The 18,022-nt window shown below is 42.5% G+C and overlaps 1 protein-coding gene across 1 annotated transcript in view; it reads right to left on the bottom strand.

The window, feature by feature from the left end:
* LOC144112840 (eukaryotic translation initiation factor 2-alpha kinase 3-like) overlaps nucleotides 1–18,022 on the bottom strand; it is a 76,081-nt gene that overhangs the window by 16,348 nt on the left and 41,711 nt on the right. Inside the window, exons 11-15 of the mRNA XM_077645653.1 lie at nucleotides 15,785–15,915; nucleotides 13,130–13,252; nucleotides 12,897–13,040; nucleotides 10,323–10,731; nucleotides 624–773 (exon numbers count right to left, since the gene is read on the bottom strand). Of these exons, the coding sequence (XP_077501779.1) occupies nucleotides 624–773; nucleotides 10,323–10,731; nucleotides 12,897–13,040; nucleotides 13,130–13,252; nucleotides 15,785–15,915 (957 nt within the window). The remainder of the gene's footprint in view (nucleotides 1–623; nucleotides 774–10,322; nucleotides 10,732–12,896; nucleotides 13,041–13,129; nucleotides 13,253–15,784; nucleotides 15,916–18,022) is intronic.

Raw genomic sequence — 18,022 nt, 5'->3', positions numbered from 1 at the left:
CTGGGAGAGAGAGTACTCCCTTGAAGCCTCAAAGGACGAACTCGAGCTGCCTTGTTTCGAAGCTCCTTTGAGCTAGGTGTCCTTTGGCACGTCCGTGTGGCAGCGCGCGTTCGTCCTTAGAGTAATGGAGCATTAGTTCAAAGTACCTTTACAGTGTCCGTGTGACAGGGGTATTAAAGTGACACTGAGGATAACTCTATCCAATTATTGTTATCACTAAAAATTGATTCCCTAGCTCTTTCTGGCCAAGTTGACGTTTGTGTGGCAGCAAAAAGAGGCATTTATTGGAAAGAAAAATTTCATCTGGAGACCGTCCCACCAGTCCATTCAAACTCGTGATGTCGTTACGAAAACGGACAGGTTGCCACCGACTTTAAATGCAAAGGGGTCTAGCATCCTCTTAAGATATGAACCCAAAAATCAATGTGAATGCAGGCATTTTACCTGCAAAATCAGCCGGTAATTCCAACACCTGCATTACATTTTTTGGTCTCTTCTAGCTACTAAAAGCTTAATATTCAGGGAGAGTGGTCTCTTTGCGATCAGAATGCAGTCCCTTGACAACACAAGCCAGCTTCAGTAAGAAACATGAAGAAAGAAATGCTCCTGCAGTGTAAACACACCTTGAGGTCTCTGTGGATCAAGCCATTATCATGGACGTACTCAACAGCGCTGACAATTTGGTTGAATATGTCAAGGACTGACTCATAGTTCCGAAAAGTGGAGTGATCATGCAACCATTCCTTAAGGCTTTCTTTCTTGCACAGTTGCATCTGAAAGACAAGAAGGAGAAAGAGAGAATTTAAGTTTACTTAATGAGTCAATAAAATTTGCCTGTCTCAACATCAAAATGCCAAAACTACAGATAGTATTGGCATACTCATCTGCCCACAATGTCTTGTCTGCAGCATTGTAAGAGAAAGGCCTAATGAGCATGACCAAATGAGAACAGCAAGGATAATCCGGCAAAAAAAACTGACACCCTTGAGAAAGACTATGAACTATTATTGCTAATACTATATAGCATCACTTACTGTATACTGTAGCGCATAAATCGACCTTTTCTTTTTACAAAAGTGGCCATCTGAAATTTGGGGCGTGATCTATCTGCAGTGTCTATGGTAGTTTCGGCCGAGTGTCGGGTAAATTGTGCCCCGTGCCGGTGGTTGTTCCCACCAGGATGCGTGGAGCTCCATGTCTCAAAGAAAAAAATCATTAATTTGCAAGCAAATTTGTTCCACTCACGAAAATTCAAATTATGCACAGATTTCCCAGCTTGATGTACTGACGGTCACTTTTGAGGGTAAGTGATAGACAGTGCGAGAGCCAACTTTCAGTAACCATTATTGCATTCCTTGATGTCAAGAGAAAACAACTGCATGCATTTTCGCAAATTCCCTGGAATCCTTAAAATTGTCATAGGACCATTGGTAGCTCCATTTGTTGGTAACCATGCTAGTCAGCCAGCTGCACACGAGTGTGGAAGGCAGGAAGGTGCTCTGTTTTATCACATTTAATCTCCACTTGCCTCTGACTGCTGGCATTGCAACTGCAACATTACACATACAGTAAAACCTCAATAATCCAAACTCGGTTAATTTGAAATCTCGGATAATTTGAAGAATTCCTGTAATCCCTTAATTTCTAATACCAATTTGGCCGGATAATTTAAAGTGGCGGCCTGCACCAGACCAGTTAATTTGAAGACATGGGGTTCTATGCAGGAATGACTGATCCCGATTTCGCCACAAACTGGTGAAGCGACGCCTGCGCTTGTCCTGCGATGCGACCATTCTTGCTCTGTGCCCGCAACAGGCTGACTGACTGCACCCAATGCAGGCCTGTGTCGTTTCTTTGAGTGGTGTGCTGTGGTTAAAGGGTTAGGCTACCGACATCTTGGATTACTTTAGTACCACCGCGTATCATCATCAGCCTGACTACACCCACTGGAGGACAAAGGCATCTCCCATATCTTTCCAATTAACCCTGTCCTGAGCCAGCTGCAGCCACCTTATCCTCACAAACTTCTTAAGGTATGAGGCTACTTTTTTAATTCAAATTTTCAATTTCTGTTTAATAAACATGCTGATTCATTCCTGAGTGAACTGTAACAAAAACGCTGCTTCTAATTAACGCTGTTATAAAGATGCAGCTAAAGTTGTAACCCCCTGCACGTTATGCGAAACCGAAACTGAACATTTTCCAGCCAAAGAAACACGTAATTTTTGCACCGTTAGTAGATTTTTTCTTTTGTTTTTCAGTTTAAACTTATAATAACAGTTTATTACCATCTGTGCCTATTTTTCTTTGTATTTATAATTAAACGCCCACAAAAGCAACGCAAGACATTCGGAACACATTGAATAGTTACGTCAGGATACCAACACTGAAGTTTGGCTAGTATGATGGCATGTGTCATTTCAAAAATGGTAACAGGTACACTAATATTTTGAAGCATATCAGGACCAAACCTGGTCCGCAAACACAGAAAGCTTGTCTGATAGGTGGCCAGCGACGTATCTGGAAATCTCTCTGTAGATATACTGATGCCGCAAAAAAATGCACACACAAAAAACTATGCTGCCACACCAGCAAAATCAAGGAAAAGCATGACAAAGGAGGATCTGAGCAACAAATACAGCAGATTTTAAGCCTCCAGGACATTGGTTTATGGCATTTGTAGCTATCCCGAAAATCTTGCACGTTTAATAATAATAATAATAATAATAATAATAATAATAATAATAATAATAATAATTGGTTTTTGGGGAAAGGAAATGGCGCGGTATCTGTCTCATATATCGTTGGACACCTGAACCGCGCCGTAAGGGCAGGGATAAAGGAGGGAGTGAAAGAAGAAAGGAAGAAGAGGTGCCATAGTGGAGGGCTCCGGAATAATTTCGACCACCCGGGGATCTTTAACGTGCACTGACATCGCACAGCACACGGGCGACTTAGCGTTTTTCCTCCATAAAAACGCAGCCGCCAAGGTCGGGTTCGAACCCGGGAACTCCGGATCAAACCCGACCTCGGCGGCTGCGTTTTTATGGAGGAAAAACGCTAAGTCGCCCGTGTGCTGTGCGATGTCAGTTTTTCTCAAAACTCACTTTTTTGTCATTCCCCCTTACACAAGCAATCCTAGCTTCATCCCTGTACGAAATTTTTAATTGAAACTTGGTACACTTATTTCTTATACATCTACCTGTGCAATGAACCACAAAATGTAAAATCGTGGAAACTGTTTTTTTTACTGTTTTTTTACTGCAGTGGTGTGCGCTTTGTGAACACCGCTGCTGGCGGCTCAGATTCTGGGCCCGAAGCTGGAAGAATACCACCAAATCATGAGGACGCCGGGCCACGCGGGACTGGAGGGGAACAACAGGGCAAATGCCTTAGCTCGAGTGTTAACCAATCGAGCGGGGCAAAACCAATCATCCTATCAATCCCCATCCTTTACCTTCGTGCCCCTGCAATTCAATTACTGCGAACACCGCGAGATCCAGCGCCTAAACTGCAGCATTTATCCTCCTCCTCACGAAAACCTCAGCACTGAAGATGTTGTAGCTCTCAGACTTATTCAAACACATTCCCAAACCTACACAGATACAGCAAGATGTACCCACTAACATATTGTGGCTTCTGGCCCTGGTGCGTCGACACACCTTCCACACCCTTCCACATCTCATGGGGGTGCGGGTACAAACCCCAACACTTAAAGATGCCTAGCACATCATATGAGCGGTGAAAGGTACAGCTGTCCAGTGATACCCTGGGGGGGACAAGAAGCGCTCGTCCAGCAAGTTTGTCGAGCAGGCATGGCCAATGGAGCCCTGGAAAGAGGAAGCCACCAACTTGACCACTCAAAGGAGATCAATAATTTCATTAATTTCAATAAATGTTTCTTGTCCTCCTCCTTTCAAAAGATGCCTATACGAAAACCATTGTGTTTGGCCATTCCCCAATTACACAATGACAATTGATGGTATCATGATTATTTTGGTTCATTGCACAGCTCCTGTCTTCATGTGTACAATGGCAAAAACAATTTTACTTGCGATCAAATAAGTTAAAGTTATGACTGCGGGCATCAGATGTGTATTTAGTGCATTTAAAAATAAAAATAAAATTAAATTTGTTTAAATCTGTTTTGACATTTTGGTTAGGATAAAACAACATCCTTCTTAAAGAAAGGCCTAATTTTCTGTTTTTACCTAGCATTAAAAAGATTTTTCGGGAAAAATGGCCTCATACCTTAACCTCACCCGCCAATTTCACTTTCTGCCACCCCCTGCTACGCTAGCCTTTTCTTGGAATCCAGTCCCTTACCCTTAAAACCCAATGGCTATATTGCCTTCGTAACACATGCCCTGCTCAAGGCCATTTCATATTCTTAATTTCGACTAGGATGTCATTAACCCATGTTTATTCCCTGACTCAGTGTTCCCTTCTCCTGTCTCTAAACATTACATCTATCATTTTCCTTTCCATAGGTCGCTGCGGCGTTCTCCATTTAAGTTGAACCTTTTCGTTAGCCGCCAAGTTTCTGCTCCATAGGTGAGTACCAGTAAGGAACAGCTGTTATATACTTTTCTCTTCAGGAATATTAGTCAACTGCCATTCATGACCTAACCGAACCTGCGAAATGCACTCCACCCCATTCTTCTAGTTATTTGACTTTCGTAATCGGAACCTGTGTTCACTACTTGCCCTAAGTAGCCATATTACCTTAGCACTTTCCGTCGTGTAGTCAACCTTTCTTCATAAAAACAGCCATCCGACATTGGGGGTCGACCAAGATAGCTTTGAATGACAGGCAGGTAGTACGCGCCCCATGCTGGTGCCCATTTACAGCGGGACATACAGGACGCCAGGAATAAAAAAAACAACTCGCTAAATCATATACAAATCGGTTCCACTACAGAAAATTCGAACTGCGTGCCGTTTACCTGGTTTGGTCGCACTGGCAGCCGCTGCCTCGGACAAGCGATAGGTAGCGCAAGAGTGAACTTCTAATAATCTCCGGGGAATACGTTGCGTCGGAATCCAAAACTACAGGACTGTTTGCAATTCGGTTTGCCGCGAGTTCGCCGGGCCGGACGTGAACGTGGAACGCAAGATGAAGCGCCATTTCTTCACTTTTGACCTCAATTGGCACTGCTGTCCTTGCGATCGCACTTTTAAGCTTAACTTTTTTTTTTTTGTGCCGTGCTCCCATCCAGCGGGAAACTACAAAACAAAACGTGACGGCCAGACAATGCGGAGGGCGGTGCACTGACTTGTGTTTGAAGCAAACTTTCTTCTTTTTTTTTTTGCTAGCACAAACTGTTGGGGGGGTAGACTTTACGCAGAAGTATATATAATCAAAGTTAGCCTAATGTAGGTAGTGCGTGCCCACAACAAAATTTTTTGTTGAATCCTATTTTCTTTTGTTGTGCTCAGTTATTTCAAACACCTGGTTAATTTGAACATTTTTTGTGGTCCCAATGATTTCAAATTAACGAGGTTTTCCTGTACGTTCCTTTGAGCTGCGCGCACACTCTGTTATCACACAGAAAGCAACACGTGGGTATGCTGCAGATACGAATCTGCCTTTTTTGGCTAGCCAGCATGGGGAGAAGGGGGGGGGGGGGGGTGGGGGGGTTGACTTATATTGACTTGCTGACATGCTATGAACACAACTGTGTACAAATCAAACTCTCAGCTTTTTCTGAGAGTGTGCTGCACCTAGCAGTGAATTCTTTGTTTCGGGTGAATTTCGCATCCCTCATGCTGCAAACAATCTTTAATGCGATAGAGCGAACGCAGTAAATAATATATTGTATAAAAGCGAGCAAGGTATCACGTCGTCCACCATATTTGTGCAGACATATTCTGCCACCAGCAGAAATATCAACTATTCTTGCAATTTCAAGCGTAATGTGCACCTTTGAAATAAATATTTACATGAACCTTCACGTGTTTACCTGATAAGTCATGCATTTCGATGTTGCTACTTCCACCAATTTTGACACTTTGTACAAAATTTTGCAAATCCCTGCAAAAAATTAACCATTATATTCTGTGCTGGAAAACTAACAAATTGTCTTTTTTAAGGGCTTCAATATATGATTTAGACAGAAAATTATTTCTTTTCGATGGAAACAAAAATCGACATCTGAAAGGAGCAGAGGGTATTCGGAAAAAATTTATTAAGTCACATGTAAGAAATCTTCAGGGAACATATATTTTTTGATGTAGCTTTTCCAAACTAATGCCATTTAATTGTATGTAAAACAAATCGTTGTGCACTTATGTAATATGTTATGCAAGTTTTTTGCCAAAGGATTCTAAGGTGCAGAAAAGAGGATTCTGAGTTCGTCTTGTTATCGCAGGAACTCGGTGGCTCAGTGGTTAGGGCGCATCGCTACTGAGCCAGAGGACAGCCACGTTTTGATGGAGGCGAAGTGCTAAGGTGTCCGTATGCTATGCAATGTCAGAGGATGCTAAAGATCCCCAGGTGGTCGGAGCCCTCCGCTACAGCACCTCTTTCTTCTTTCACCCTCACCTTCCTTCCTTCCCTTACAGAGCGGTTTGGGTGTCCACCGAGATGTGAGAGAATTACTGCATGATTTCCTTTCCTCAAAAACCAATTTTTGAACTCGATCTACACACTCCAAGCATTCTTAGAAACTTCGATTTATTATCCTGTGTGGCCAATTTCCCTATTAAATAGCATTAAACGTCCTGGCTCCTGCTTTATTTTTAAACTCACCACACAGAGTAGCAGGAGTCAACAAACATTGTTGCCATGGTGAAAAGTATGCTCAGAGTGCTTTTCAGCTAATCGCATGGCAGCTTTCCACTCTGCTGTTGGCTGAGTAATACATCGAGTGATCACCGGAGATGTGCAGTTTGCTGGTCAGACTATGTTCAGCCAGAGCAGACAATTGGGTGCATCACCCCTGTGGCAGCAGAAGAGGAGAAAACAGACTGCGTGGGCTTGTTATTATTGTGATATTTTCTCTGAACCACAGATATATAGCGGTTTTATGAAACTATTACTTACATAGAGTCCGAAAAGAGTAATAAAAACTTCTTTGGGTGCCTTCATGGATTATACTATTTTCATTGGCCATCGCAGAGTGGTGAGGTTGAGTCTCATGAAAGCAAATAGTCCACACGTATTTTCGTTTCCGTGGGCTTAATTTGCGGCTATGGTGTCTATCACTGAATATTCACAGAAACTCAAGAAATAAAATAAAAGTGAAAAAGAATTTTTCCAGAATGCTCCTTAGTGCACCTTCAAGAAATTTTGTTGCAGGAAACTAGATAAAAGCATTCTATTGGTTTCTCTTGAAGTCAGGGAATGCAATAAGGGTAAAATTGTCATCCTGCTTATCATAGAAGGTCAGTTATAGGGTTTTGAAGTTTTCACTTCAGAAATGAGAAGAATAATTTGTATTCCTGTCGTACTATTCCTCATGAGCTGAGATGTGGCACTAGTTTATTGTCTTCCGTTATCAACAGCAAAAGGTACTTTTCCAGTGCGCATAAATTGACAATGATAAAGTTAATACACTGAATTTGAGTTGTGACCACCCAAATGGAGATCAGTGCTGCATCTTTTAACAGATACAGCTATAACTGTGAAAGCAGTACTTTACTGTTTCTCACAACTGCTCATTGAATATCGCACAAGCACCGAATATTTGTAAAAGTATTCAATTCGTGTTTGATTCGGTAGCAAAGCAAGTTTTCTTATTGGATTCGGTTTGGAAAAGCACTATTCGCACACCCATAGTAAGCAGCCCGTGATAGCTGCCTATGACCGCTAAATAATTTTTGTTGAATTTCTTCTCTCATGCTGTTTCAGTTCCGGTTTCATCAACCAAATGATGGTTGTGATGTGCAGTACACCTTTAGGTCCCGTGAGACACAAAAAAAAAAATGCCAATACTATAACAGCTGATAAGCCATTTGTTTTAATTTTAGCTCTTGAAGCAGGCTGGTTTAAAAATTGCAGTGAGTTAAAACTTCGTATCAGTATTTAAATTGCAATTTTTTCGTGCCTCACGTGACCTAACAGTCAGCTACACATTACAGCCATCATTCGGTTGATAAAACCGAAACCAAAACAGCATGAGAGAAGAAATTCAATTATAAATCAACTCTTCCGTTACCACGCCACTAGGTTTTGATCACTGGTGATCGAGAAATTCAAACTGCTACAATAGTGCGACCGCATCTACAGCATTTATTTTTGACGCATCGAGTAGCAGGGACTCCAAAGACGATGTTGCATCATCAGATTTTGTTTCAAAAGCTCAAACTATGTAACCAGAGACCAGAACGTTCGCCTATTTTGTTTATTTTCTTGTTTCCGGTCTGTTTGTGCGAACCAGAGCGCTCTCCTAAAGAGCCACTATGATACTGAGACATCTAGTTTGTTCTTCAGAAACTGCAGTTTCGTTTTCTGCGTAGACTGCAACTTTCTCATGAGGCACGAACTTTTGAAATGCCCTTGAAGTGGAGGCTACGGCATACGGCGCTCCCAGCGCAGAGACAGTGCGCGCTCGTAAAAACTCCGCTGCACACGATTCTACTGCATTGGCAGCATATATTTTCGATGCATCGAGTAGCAGGGTCTCTGACGATGATATCGCATCGTCAGATTTTGGTTCAGAGGCTCAAAACTGTGCAAACAGAGCTCGGGATGTTGGCCTGTTAGTTTCGCTTTCAGCTTCCGGTACGCTTGTGCAAGCGGAGCGCTGCTATGAAGCATATGAAGTCTCTACGATGATGCAGTGCCATCTGGTTTGTTGTTCAGAACCTAGTTTCAATTTTCTGTGTAGATTACAATTTCCCCACGAGGTGCGAATTGTTGCAATGCCCTTGAAGCGGACGTTACGGCGTAGGTCTCTCCAAGCATGGCGTCGAGCGCGGGGATGGAAAACGCTTGAACAAACCCCGCTGCATGCGATTCTACTGCATCGGCAGCAGATATTTTCGATGCATCGAATATCAGGGTCTCTGACAATGGGATTTTGGTTCGGACGCTGAAATGGTGCAAACACAGCCTGGAACGTTGGCCTGTTATTTGTGCTTGTATAATACGTTTGTATATTTTTTCTTGGTTTTTCCTGAAATGATATTAGTTACAATTTGTATTTTTAAAAAGCATGCTTATCAAGCTTTATTTTGGCACATAACATAATACTTATCGAAGACACACTGAAATCAGCATTTTCAAAGAGCATTAAAAAAAAATTTCTCGCTCAAAAAGTATTTGAGTTATAACTTTTACATTTTAGTGCCAAGTTATCAAAAGAATTTGAATCATTTTGTAATTTCTAGAACTTTTTTAATTATTCTGGAGAGTTATTGTCATGTAAATACAAATTTTCGGTTTCTTTTTAACTTTTTGTTCAGTTTTCTATTTTTCCACAATATTTAAAACAATTACTTCTGTTGAAATAAATTTGATAAGAAAGCACATTCCATTTCAATCATTGTTAAGCATTTTGTATACTTTTACCTATCATACATTTTCTAGAAAAAATGTTTGTCTGAGACCTATGAAAAACTGCTTTTTCCTGTGGTAACGGGAGTGTTAAGCGGTCGTAGGCAAATACCGAATTGGTATCCATGTTCTAAGGTCTGACACATCATTTGAAAGAATAAGGAATAAAACAAGGTGTCTATAGTCATTTAACAAACAATGCAGTTTGTATTCATACTCAAAAGCCTGCACTGTACTGATGATTTTGCAATATCGATACACATAGGAAAACCTGGCTATCATTCCCTTTGAACACAAAGAATTGTTTTGCAATTCCAGATTCCCCTACAGCAAATGGCTCCTGGACATCTTCATACTGTTGTTCATGTACGTCACTTGCTTCCAGCAAAACCAGTTCGTAAAGACGGCGCTCACAGACACAGCCTTTTCAACAGTGTTAGCGTCTTTTTCTTGTCTCATCCATGTGCTACTGCACTGTAGTCCCGGGTATGCACAATCAACTAGCCAGCCATTATGTATTCAACCCAGAACATGAAAAGGAAATTTCTTTGTTAGCACTCCTAGGATGATTGGCAGTTATACTTGTAATCTATCTGTCAACAATTCCCTCTAGTTCAAGCTTAAACTCAAAAGAACAAGCTTCTGCCTCAGCAGAAAAACTTGAACACCCGTTGAGGCTGTCAAACACAACCATATTAAAAGAAAGAACAACCAACTGCCCATATTGAACCAAGGGAAACGCAACTGTACCAACATACAACAAGGAGAATAAAAAGGTATGCACAAAGGAAACGATTACTATGTTGAGCTTGACTAAGTGTACCTGAATGTATAAGTAGACTTTCACAGGAGGTGATTCAAGTAGTGACAGGCTCTTTGGTCGTTCACCATTTTCCTTGGGTCCCGAGGAGGACTTGGTCTTGGATTTCTCAGCACTTTTGGCAGATTTCTCAAACTCGATGAGAGAGTCCTCCTCATCTGTGGTGGCATATGCATCAAATGGTAAGCGCAGAGAATGACCATCCGATGTGCGGCGATCGATGGTGATGCCACTTGATGAGGAGTTAATGGAAGAAGAAAAAGCTCCATTGTTTCCTGCGTCCCCAAACGAAAAGCGGTCCTCGAAGGGCCGCAAAGGGTTGAATGGGCGAGTGGCAGTTCCCCAAGAAGAGTCCTTCGCAGCTGATGTGGCAGTCTTGTCAGACAAGGAGCAAGATGTGCATCCATCAAAGCTGCACAAGCAGTGAAAAGTTTGTGAAAAAGTGAAGCAGGGCATATACTTTGATGTCTTTAAACAAAGCAATAATTTTACAAGCATCTCAACCAATATACAGTAGAATCTCGGTAATACGAACATGGCTGATTTGAATTTTAGTATGATAAGAATTTGTAAAATACCCTGGCCGAATAAAGGGCATTACACAAAATGTTCAAAATTTCGGGTGTTTTGAAAACTATCCCCGCCCCCTACAGATGATCGATACAAATGCGGGAGCCGCGACTGCACCCGCTAACTGCACTGCCATCACATCGCTGACATGATTGCCAGTTGCATAGCACGCAGTACTTGCCTCAAGTACTAAGCAGTGGCGTGCTTGGCCTGCACATTGCCGATGCCGTGATCACCAGTCAAGTGGTACTTACAGCAAGCACTAAGCAGTGGCATGCAGTGGTAAATAATTCCTGTTAGCCGTAAACAGATTTGCATTAACAAAGCGCTTTTAGCTTCAACACATCAATTTTCTTCGTTTTTTGATGATGCAAATGTATTTAGCTACCCGTGAAAGTCGTATCAGCGAGGTTTTACTCTACATGGTTTCAAGCAAATGCGATACTCTCTTCTCTCTGTTTCTTCTATAACCTATGAGGTGGCGAGGTGTTAAGGTAAGGGGGAAGGGGGAGAAGGTTGCACTAAGCGAGGCCAACACCTGCTAGGCTAGTGTCTAAACACGAAGCGTGTAACGCTCCATTACGTGGCATACAAAGGACAACATGCTGGGTTCTTTGAGTCACAACGTGGCACTAACGTACTATGGATGTACTATTTGCAGTTGACAGGAAATTTCACTTTGCTCACTGCAATTCTCCATAACAATGCAGCATTATAAATACAGTCCACCACTTCTGAATCTGTGTTATTTTGCCTCGTGAATATCTTGTTCAAGTATAATACCGTATACACTCGCGTAATGAACCCCCCCCCCCACACTTTTGTTGGCCAGAATTTACTTTTTTTTTTCAGCCTTTAACTTTTTGTAGTGGGTTCCCCAGTTTTCGCGCTGTCTACAGCGCAGACCTTGGCAGCGTGCCAAGATGCTGCCCACCGCCGATAACACCACCACTCGTTTATAGGAGAGCTCTTAACACAACGCGCTCGGCAAACTTGGAAGAGCGCCACAATGTGTGTGCTGTAAGCTAGAGCTTAAACATTCGCATTACACACTCGTCACCGTGCTGTGTGTTTTTTTAACCTCATGTAAAAATCACGCGCCTGACCCTCTGGGCCGGTGTTCAACATGTTCGCGTTATCGCGCCACGATTGGCTGGCACTGCCAGCTACCACAAAATTTCCGGATGACGCCAAACTGAACAATGCTAAACACCAGTGGCACGAACGCGTCAGACCGCATGCGTTTGTTGATGACGGAAGGACGGACGGAGGTATGATATGAAATCTGGACCCTTTCAAAAAAATCTGTTGAAACTTTTTTTCCCGCGTAATGAACCCTCCTCCCAAACTGATGTCAACTTTTCTGGAAAAAAAGTGGGTTCATTACACGAGTACATATGGTATTTCAAAAATATTCTGAAGGACCACTAAGGCCAGCTCCTACAGCATCACCCACAAGTGAGATGCAGCAGTGAGGTACTAGTATGGCACGCAAGACAACAGGGACTTGTGTGTGACATCATAGGTCAAGATGGCATTCCCCCTGGACCACTATGGGCAGCGAGGCCTAGTTGCACACACATACTATGCACTTAAACTATTTATAGTCAGTTTCTTCACCTCACATTTCCTGGTACTCATCCTCAATTGCCGCCTCTTGAACGTGACACTGAAGGAGTCTACCTAATGGCTGCCTTAAGCCAACCATGACGACAAAGTGCGAAGCATGATGGGGATTTGAAACAAGTGCAGGAAATAGAGGGATTGGAAGTCCTCTTTTATAGGTAAAGCTACTATGCTTGGTCTAGAGGTTCACTGCAACATGAATTTTCAAAGAGCAGGTCTGTTCACAAAGTTAAAGAAGCGTTTCGGGGACTCTAAAAACCAAGTAAAACTCTGCAATGAGCAAAATAACAATAAGAAATTATTTTCTTTGCCCCAAGCAACTCTGCCGCTAACTCCAATGCAAGGTCTCACAAAAAACAACAAAATGCTGGTTAAACCCACCTTCCACGCCAGACGTCGTCTTGATGCTCTTGCCAGCCAGGTGGTGGGCTCTCCAGCCAAGCATTGTAGTACCGTACAATGCTCGAGTGGTCTAATTTTGCCAGCGCCTTTGCTTCACGCATCACCTTGTCTCGAGCCTCCGGACTGCACAAGCACGTGCGGTGTACGTTTAACAGAGATATTGCTGTTGCACACCATACATAGAAAAAAATGCAGGATATTGCACAACATACTTGTTTGGAAGGCAGATGCGCTTCACAGCATAGGTGCAATCATCCAGTTTGTTCCGCGACTCAAGAACAAGCCCAAAGCCACCTTTTCCAAGGCAGCGAATCGGCTCAAAATCTGCAAGGTACCTGCATGTCATGAAATAATGTCAGTAAACAATGGAAGACAAACTGCACAATTGTCTAGTGGTATTCCTCTAAGACCGCTAAATAATTTATATTTTAATTTCTTTTTGATGTTGTTTTAGTTTCGGTTTCAACAACCAAATGATGGCCGTGACATGCAAGGTGTGTTTAGGCCAAGTGAGGCATAAAAAAACTGCAATATAATAGTAATAAATAGTTTTAATTGACTAGAATCCTGCCTGCATCCGAAACTGGAATGACAACAAATGACATATCTGCGGTTATATTTGTTTTGTTCGTGTAAAAATCCCGCCTATTGCATGGTGCACTGTAACCCACACAACTCTTAGGTGGGCATAACGGCCAGTGTGACAATGGTCGGAAGGCCTGTCGCTAGGCCAAAAAATAGTCTGGCCGCATAGTATCGGTTTCAAGCTTCGCCGCTAGCCCGTGGCAATGGCGGCTGTCGGCCCGCCCAGTAGTCTAATCCCAGCTCCGCGCCGCTTTTGGCCAGCGGCTGGTACATCACCAGTGATTTCTTGTTCCATTTTAGAAGCAGTCTCGCGTTCCGACACCAATGCGCGTTCCCCCCCTCGCTTACGTTCGCATTGTTCTTCCAGCACATTGAAACTGGGCGCTCGTCATGGGCTTATAGATGTTTGCGCAATGGCGCCACCTCTTAAGGCTTTACAGCATTTTCGCATTTTTGGAAGCTTTTCTTTTTTAGAGGGCCGCGGGGCATTTTTTAAAACCGACCTTCGGGTAACCCAGGCATTTCTTCCGGTCCCTTAAACACTGAATTAATGAGGTTTTACTAGCCACCATATTATTTTTTGTTGCCAGCCTTGTCATTTTATTCATTTCATTTTGCATGACCACGTTACAGGTTGGATACTGTTATACTGTCTAACCAAGTAGCATACATTTCTGTGCATATCTTGATTTTTATATGGTGCTGAATCAGTCTAGTTTTGTTTATATCAGTTGCAAAGTCTATACACTAGTTTGAAAAAATAAGAGCAACATCGTTTGCTCGTTTATCCTTTTCTAGAATTTTTTTTTTACCAAACAAATATTCGATATTCGATTAAATATTCGAAGCCATTTTTTCTCTGTATTCGTATTTGATCCGTATTCGAAAATTTCAATATTCCCACACCCGTTATTATGTTCAATGGGAACAGAGCCGGGGATTTGACTTTGCTTGTTTAAAAACAAAACTACTGTTTAAGCGGGTACATTTTAACGAGGTTTTACTGTATCTCAATTCGACAATGATTCGGCATCGACTTCATGCATGGTTTCAATCCTCTCTAGAAATATTTTGGCACAGTAATTACCACTGACGGACAACGTTCTGAGTAACTACACTGTGGCACACCACACAGGCTTAACTTGGGGTGACCACTGCAATCAATCACATAAAACACGATGCAAAAGGCACTGAAAAACAGAAACAAAGATGCACAGCAGAATCAGCAAAAGCTCCATTTCCTCATTACACACACGCTCTGGTTTTGTGCACAACTGTGGTTTCGAATTCTGAGCGCTGGTGATGTTGCAACATGACCGATTCGCTGTTTCTCGGCACTGATTGCATCATCAATCATTCAACAACAAATTTGAATTAATGGGTTTTGTTTTTCATAGACTCCAATGGAACATGGATGGACCAAGTCACAGTTAAAATTATCCTGAAACTCAAATTATTGAAGTTTGAATTACTAAGGTTTCACTGTATATACCTTCTAATTACCAATAACATAAATATCAACGAGTAGTAGATGAGCTAGTCATAGCCTTGAAGAGCTTCAAGTAGTTTCAAGCTTCTAAGCCTCCCAATTTCAGAAGAGGAATGTGCTACCTTCTAAGCACGAAATGGACATTATGTTGAAAATACTGGCAAAGAGTAGCAGTAATTCAGCCCTAAAAAAAAAATTATCAATGATGCCATTGTACCTCATGATATCATCAGTATCTAGCATGTGCATGCAGTCAACATTCATGCCAAAACTAGACAGAGATGTGTCGATGCATCAAGTTAGCAACATATGCAAAAGCACTGAAGGACAGGATCGTATGCCACATATAAAAGTGGATTTGCCTTTTTGCACAGATTACTGGTAATGAACTGGGTACTAAAACTGTTTCAAATCTGCAAAGCCACCAGGTTCTTTTCCTTTCTTTTGGATTCCATGATATGACGAGAAAGAAAGCAAAAATCTGCCAGAAGCTCAGCGAAAAAAAAAAAGGAGAAAGGGAGATGGGAAGGAAGTAAACAGTTATTGAAATGAAAAAGTTAAAAAAAATGGTTCTGAGAAAAAGTATTTTACATGAGTCGAATTTTTTTTAAAAACGCGAAGTTGAAATGCTATCAGATTTCTCCAAAAAATGCTGGACACCAACCACAAGTGCATGTCAACAGTTTCAATGTACATATGGCCTTGAGAATTTCAGCACAGCTCAAAAATTCTTAAGGCTGCTGCACAATCTTACTTGGATTTTTGCATCAAGAGGAGCACTTTTCTTAATCACCTGGAAGTGTATTTCGGCAGGTCCCCCACAGCAGAGCAAACCTCGACTGAAGGCTGCCCAATTGGATGACCTACTGGTTGCTCAGGTGGAGCTATTGTTGCAGACTCGGACCCAGAGCTGCTTTTTGCATCCTAAGAAAAGAAGGAAAAGCATGTAATGAAGTGATACCACGTTTCATTTCAAGGACACAAGTTCTGTGGCTGAATGTCTTTTACATTAAATTAATGAATTCATGAACTGGCTAATAAGAATGTACCTGCCGCAATCGCTCAGTGGTTAGGGCACTCGGCTGCTAAGCCAGAGTTCCTGGGTTCAAACCCGGCTGCGGCGAGCCCATTTCGATGAAGATGAAATGCAAGGCGCCCATGTGCTGTGCAATGTCAGTGCACGTTAACGATCCCCAGGTGGTCGAAATTATTCCAAAGCTCTCCACTACGGCACCTCTCTCTCTTTTTTCTTTCACTCCCACCTTCCTCCCTTCCTTTACAACCAAGATGCTAGAATATTACTGAGCCATTTCCTTTCCTCAAAAACCAATTTTCAAAAACCATGTGACCGTAAGTACCACAACTGCATATGAAATGGGAACAATGCAGCAAACGTCTAATCGTAGTTCAAACACTTATAATGGCTTATAAATATCTGCTCAATATGCAAGATGCACATGACATATGAGGAGAAGGTGGTGGCATGTCACATCAGCATAAGGTGATGGGCCCAGGTGGGCGCACTTTGTGAGCATGTGCGTAGCCTTGACCTGTTTTTCCCGTTCAGTCATAAGGTGCTGGTGCACAGAAAAGTGGGCACTCACGTGACATAACTAAAAATTTGCGTGCTTGTACACAGTGCCTCACTGGCTAGCATTTCACAGCACCGAGCGGTTAGCTGGCTTGTGTGTCCGCTGCAACACTAAAGGAAGGACAGTGCAGCAGATAAGAGCAACATAAAAATGGCTTGGAGCATACTGAATGGGTTTGTACTATTAGCGGAAAAGTAAATGCATCAGAGAAGTGACTTCGAGGTTTCACTGCAAAACAACATAATGCTGCAGTTGCATAATGTTGACAATGGCACACATGATCTACCATTCTTAGCATTTACCGTCAGGGTGAACTTTTACTGCTATGCTAGGCTTCAAGCAATGAAATTTTAAACTATGGTCTGTCTACCTGTCCTGCCGACAGTACATACAGAAATTCCTTCAGCCTGGTGAAAGCAGTGATGAATTGCAAGTGACCTTACACACAGCATGTAAGCAGGCACATTCCCCTTTTCAACATAGAAACGGTTTCATCAGTAAGGTGCAGGTTGTGAATAGTCCTCACAAACGTTGGACACATGTCCTTCAAATAAATGCATCAAAAAAGCAAATGCCGTCAAAAAGCCAAAGCCTACAACAACTGCATGATTACTGCATGTTCTGACTGCTGATTTGTCAAAGCATCTGCTTTCAGAGAGCTTAAAGGAAAAAGAACATAGAGGAAAAATGGAAGATGTCCCATATCAATTGATTACCTCATTCTAATGGCAAATAGGTTACTTTCACTGAAAACGAAGCTTTTATAGGCTAGAAGAGACCAATTTATTAGGCCTTATATACAAGCGAACTGCGGTGATGTCAATGCTTTTTATTTTCTTGTTGCACATCTTCAAGGCCAGGACATGATGCTATTCACATCCAGCTGGCGAGCACAAAGTCCATTTCAACACTTGCATCACACTTTTGAATTTTATGGTTGAAAAAGAGAGTATACACACCAGATTTTGGTTACAAGCCTTCTAAGCAATGATGCGCAAGACACCGTACAGAAGAATCTCAGTGATACGAATCTCACGGGGTCGCGAAAAAATCTGTACATCCAAACAAACAAAATTCGTATGCAGAACCATGAAAAATGGATTCACACAGATCTGTTTATGGCTGACAGGATTTATTGACTGCTGTGTGTACGGCCACAGCTCGCTACTCGCGGTGCGTACTGCGTGATTAGCGATCGCGAATTTGGCGATGTGCGACCCGCGCACCGCCACTCACTGCGTGCAATGCGCACAGCGCGATTAGAAATCCCGACTATGGCGATGTGCGGGCCGCGCACCGCCGCTCACTGCGCACGATGCGTACCGTGCGATTAGAGATCGCAACTTTGACGATGTGCGGGCCACGCACCGCCGCTCACTGCACGCGGTGCGTACCACGCGAATAGCGATCGCGACTTTGGCGATGGGCGGGCCACGCAC

Source organism: Amblyomma americanum, chromosome 1 (genome assembly GCF_052857255.1).
Source record: "Amblyomma americanum isolate KBUSLIRL-KWMA chromosome 1, ASM5285725v1, whole genome shotgun sequence".
Classification (NCBI taxonomy): domain Eukaryota; kingdom Metazoa; phylum Arthropoda; class Arachnida; order Ixodida; family Ixodidae; genus Amblyomma; species Amblyomma americanum.
This window is presented reverse-complemented; position numbering and strand designations above follow the sequence as displayed.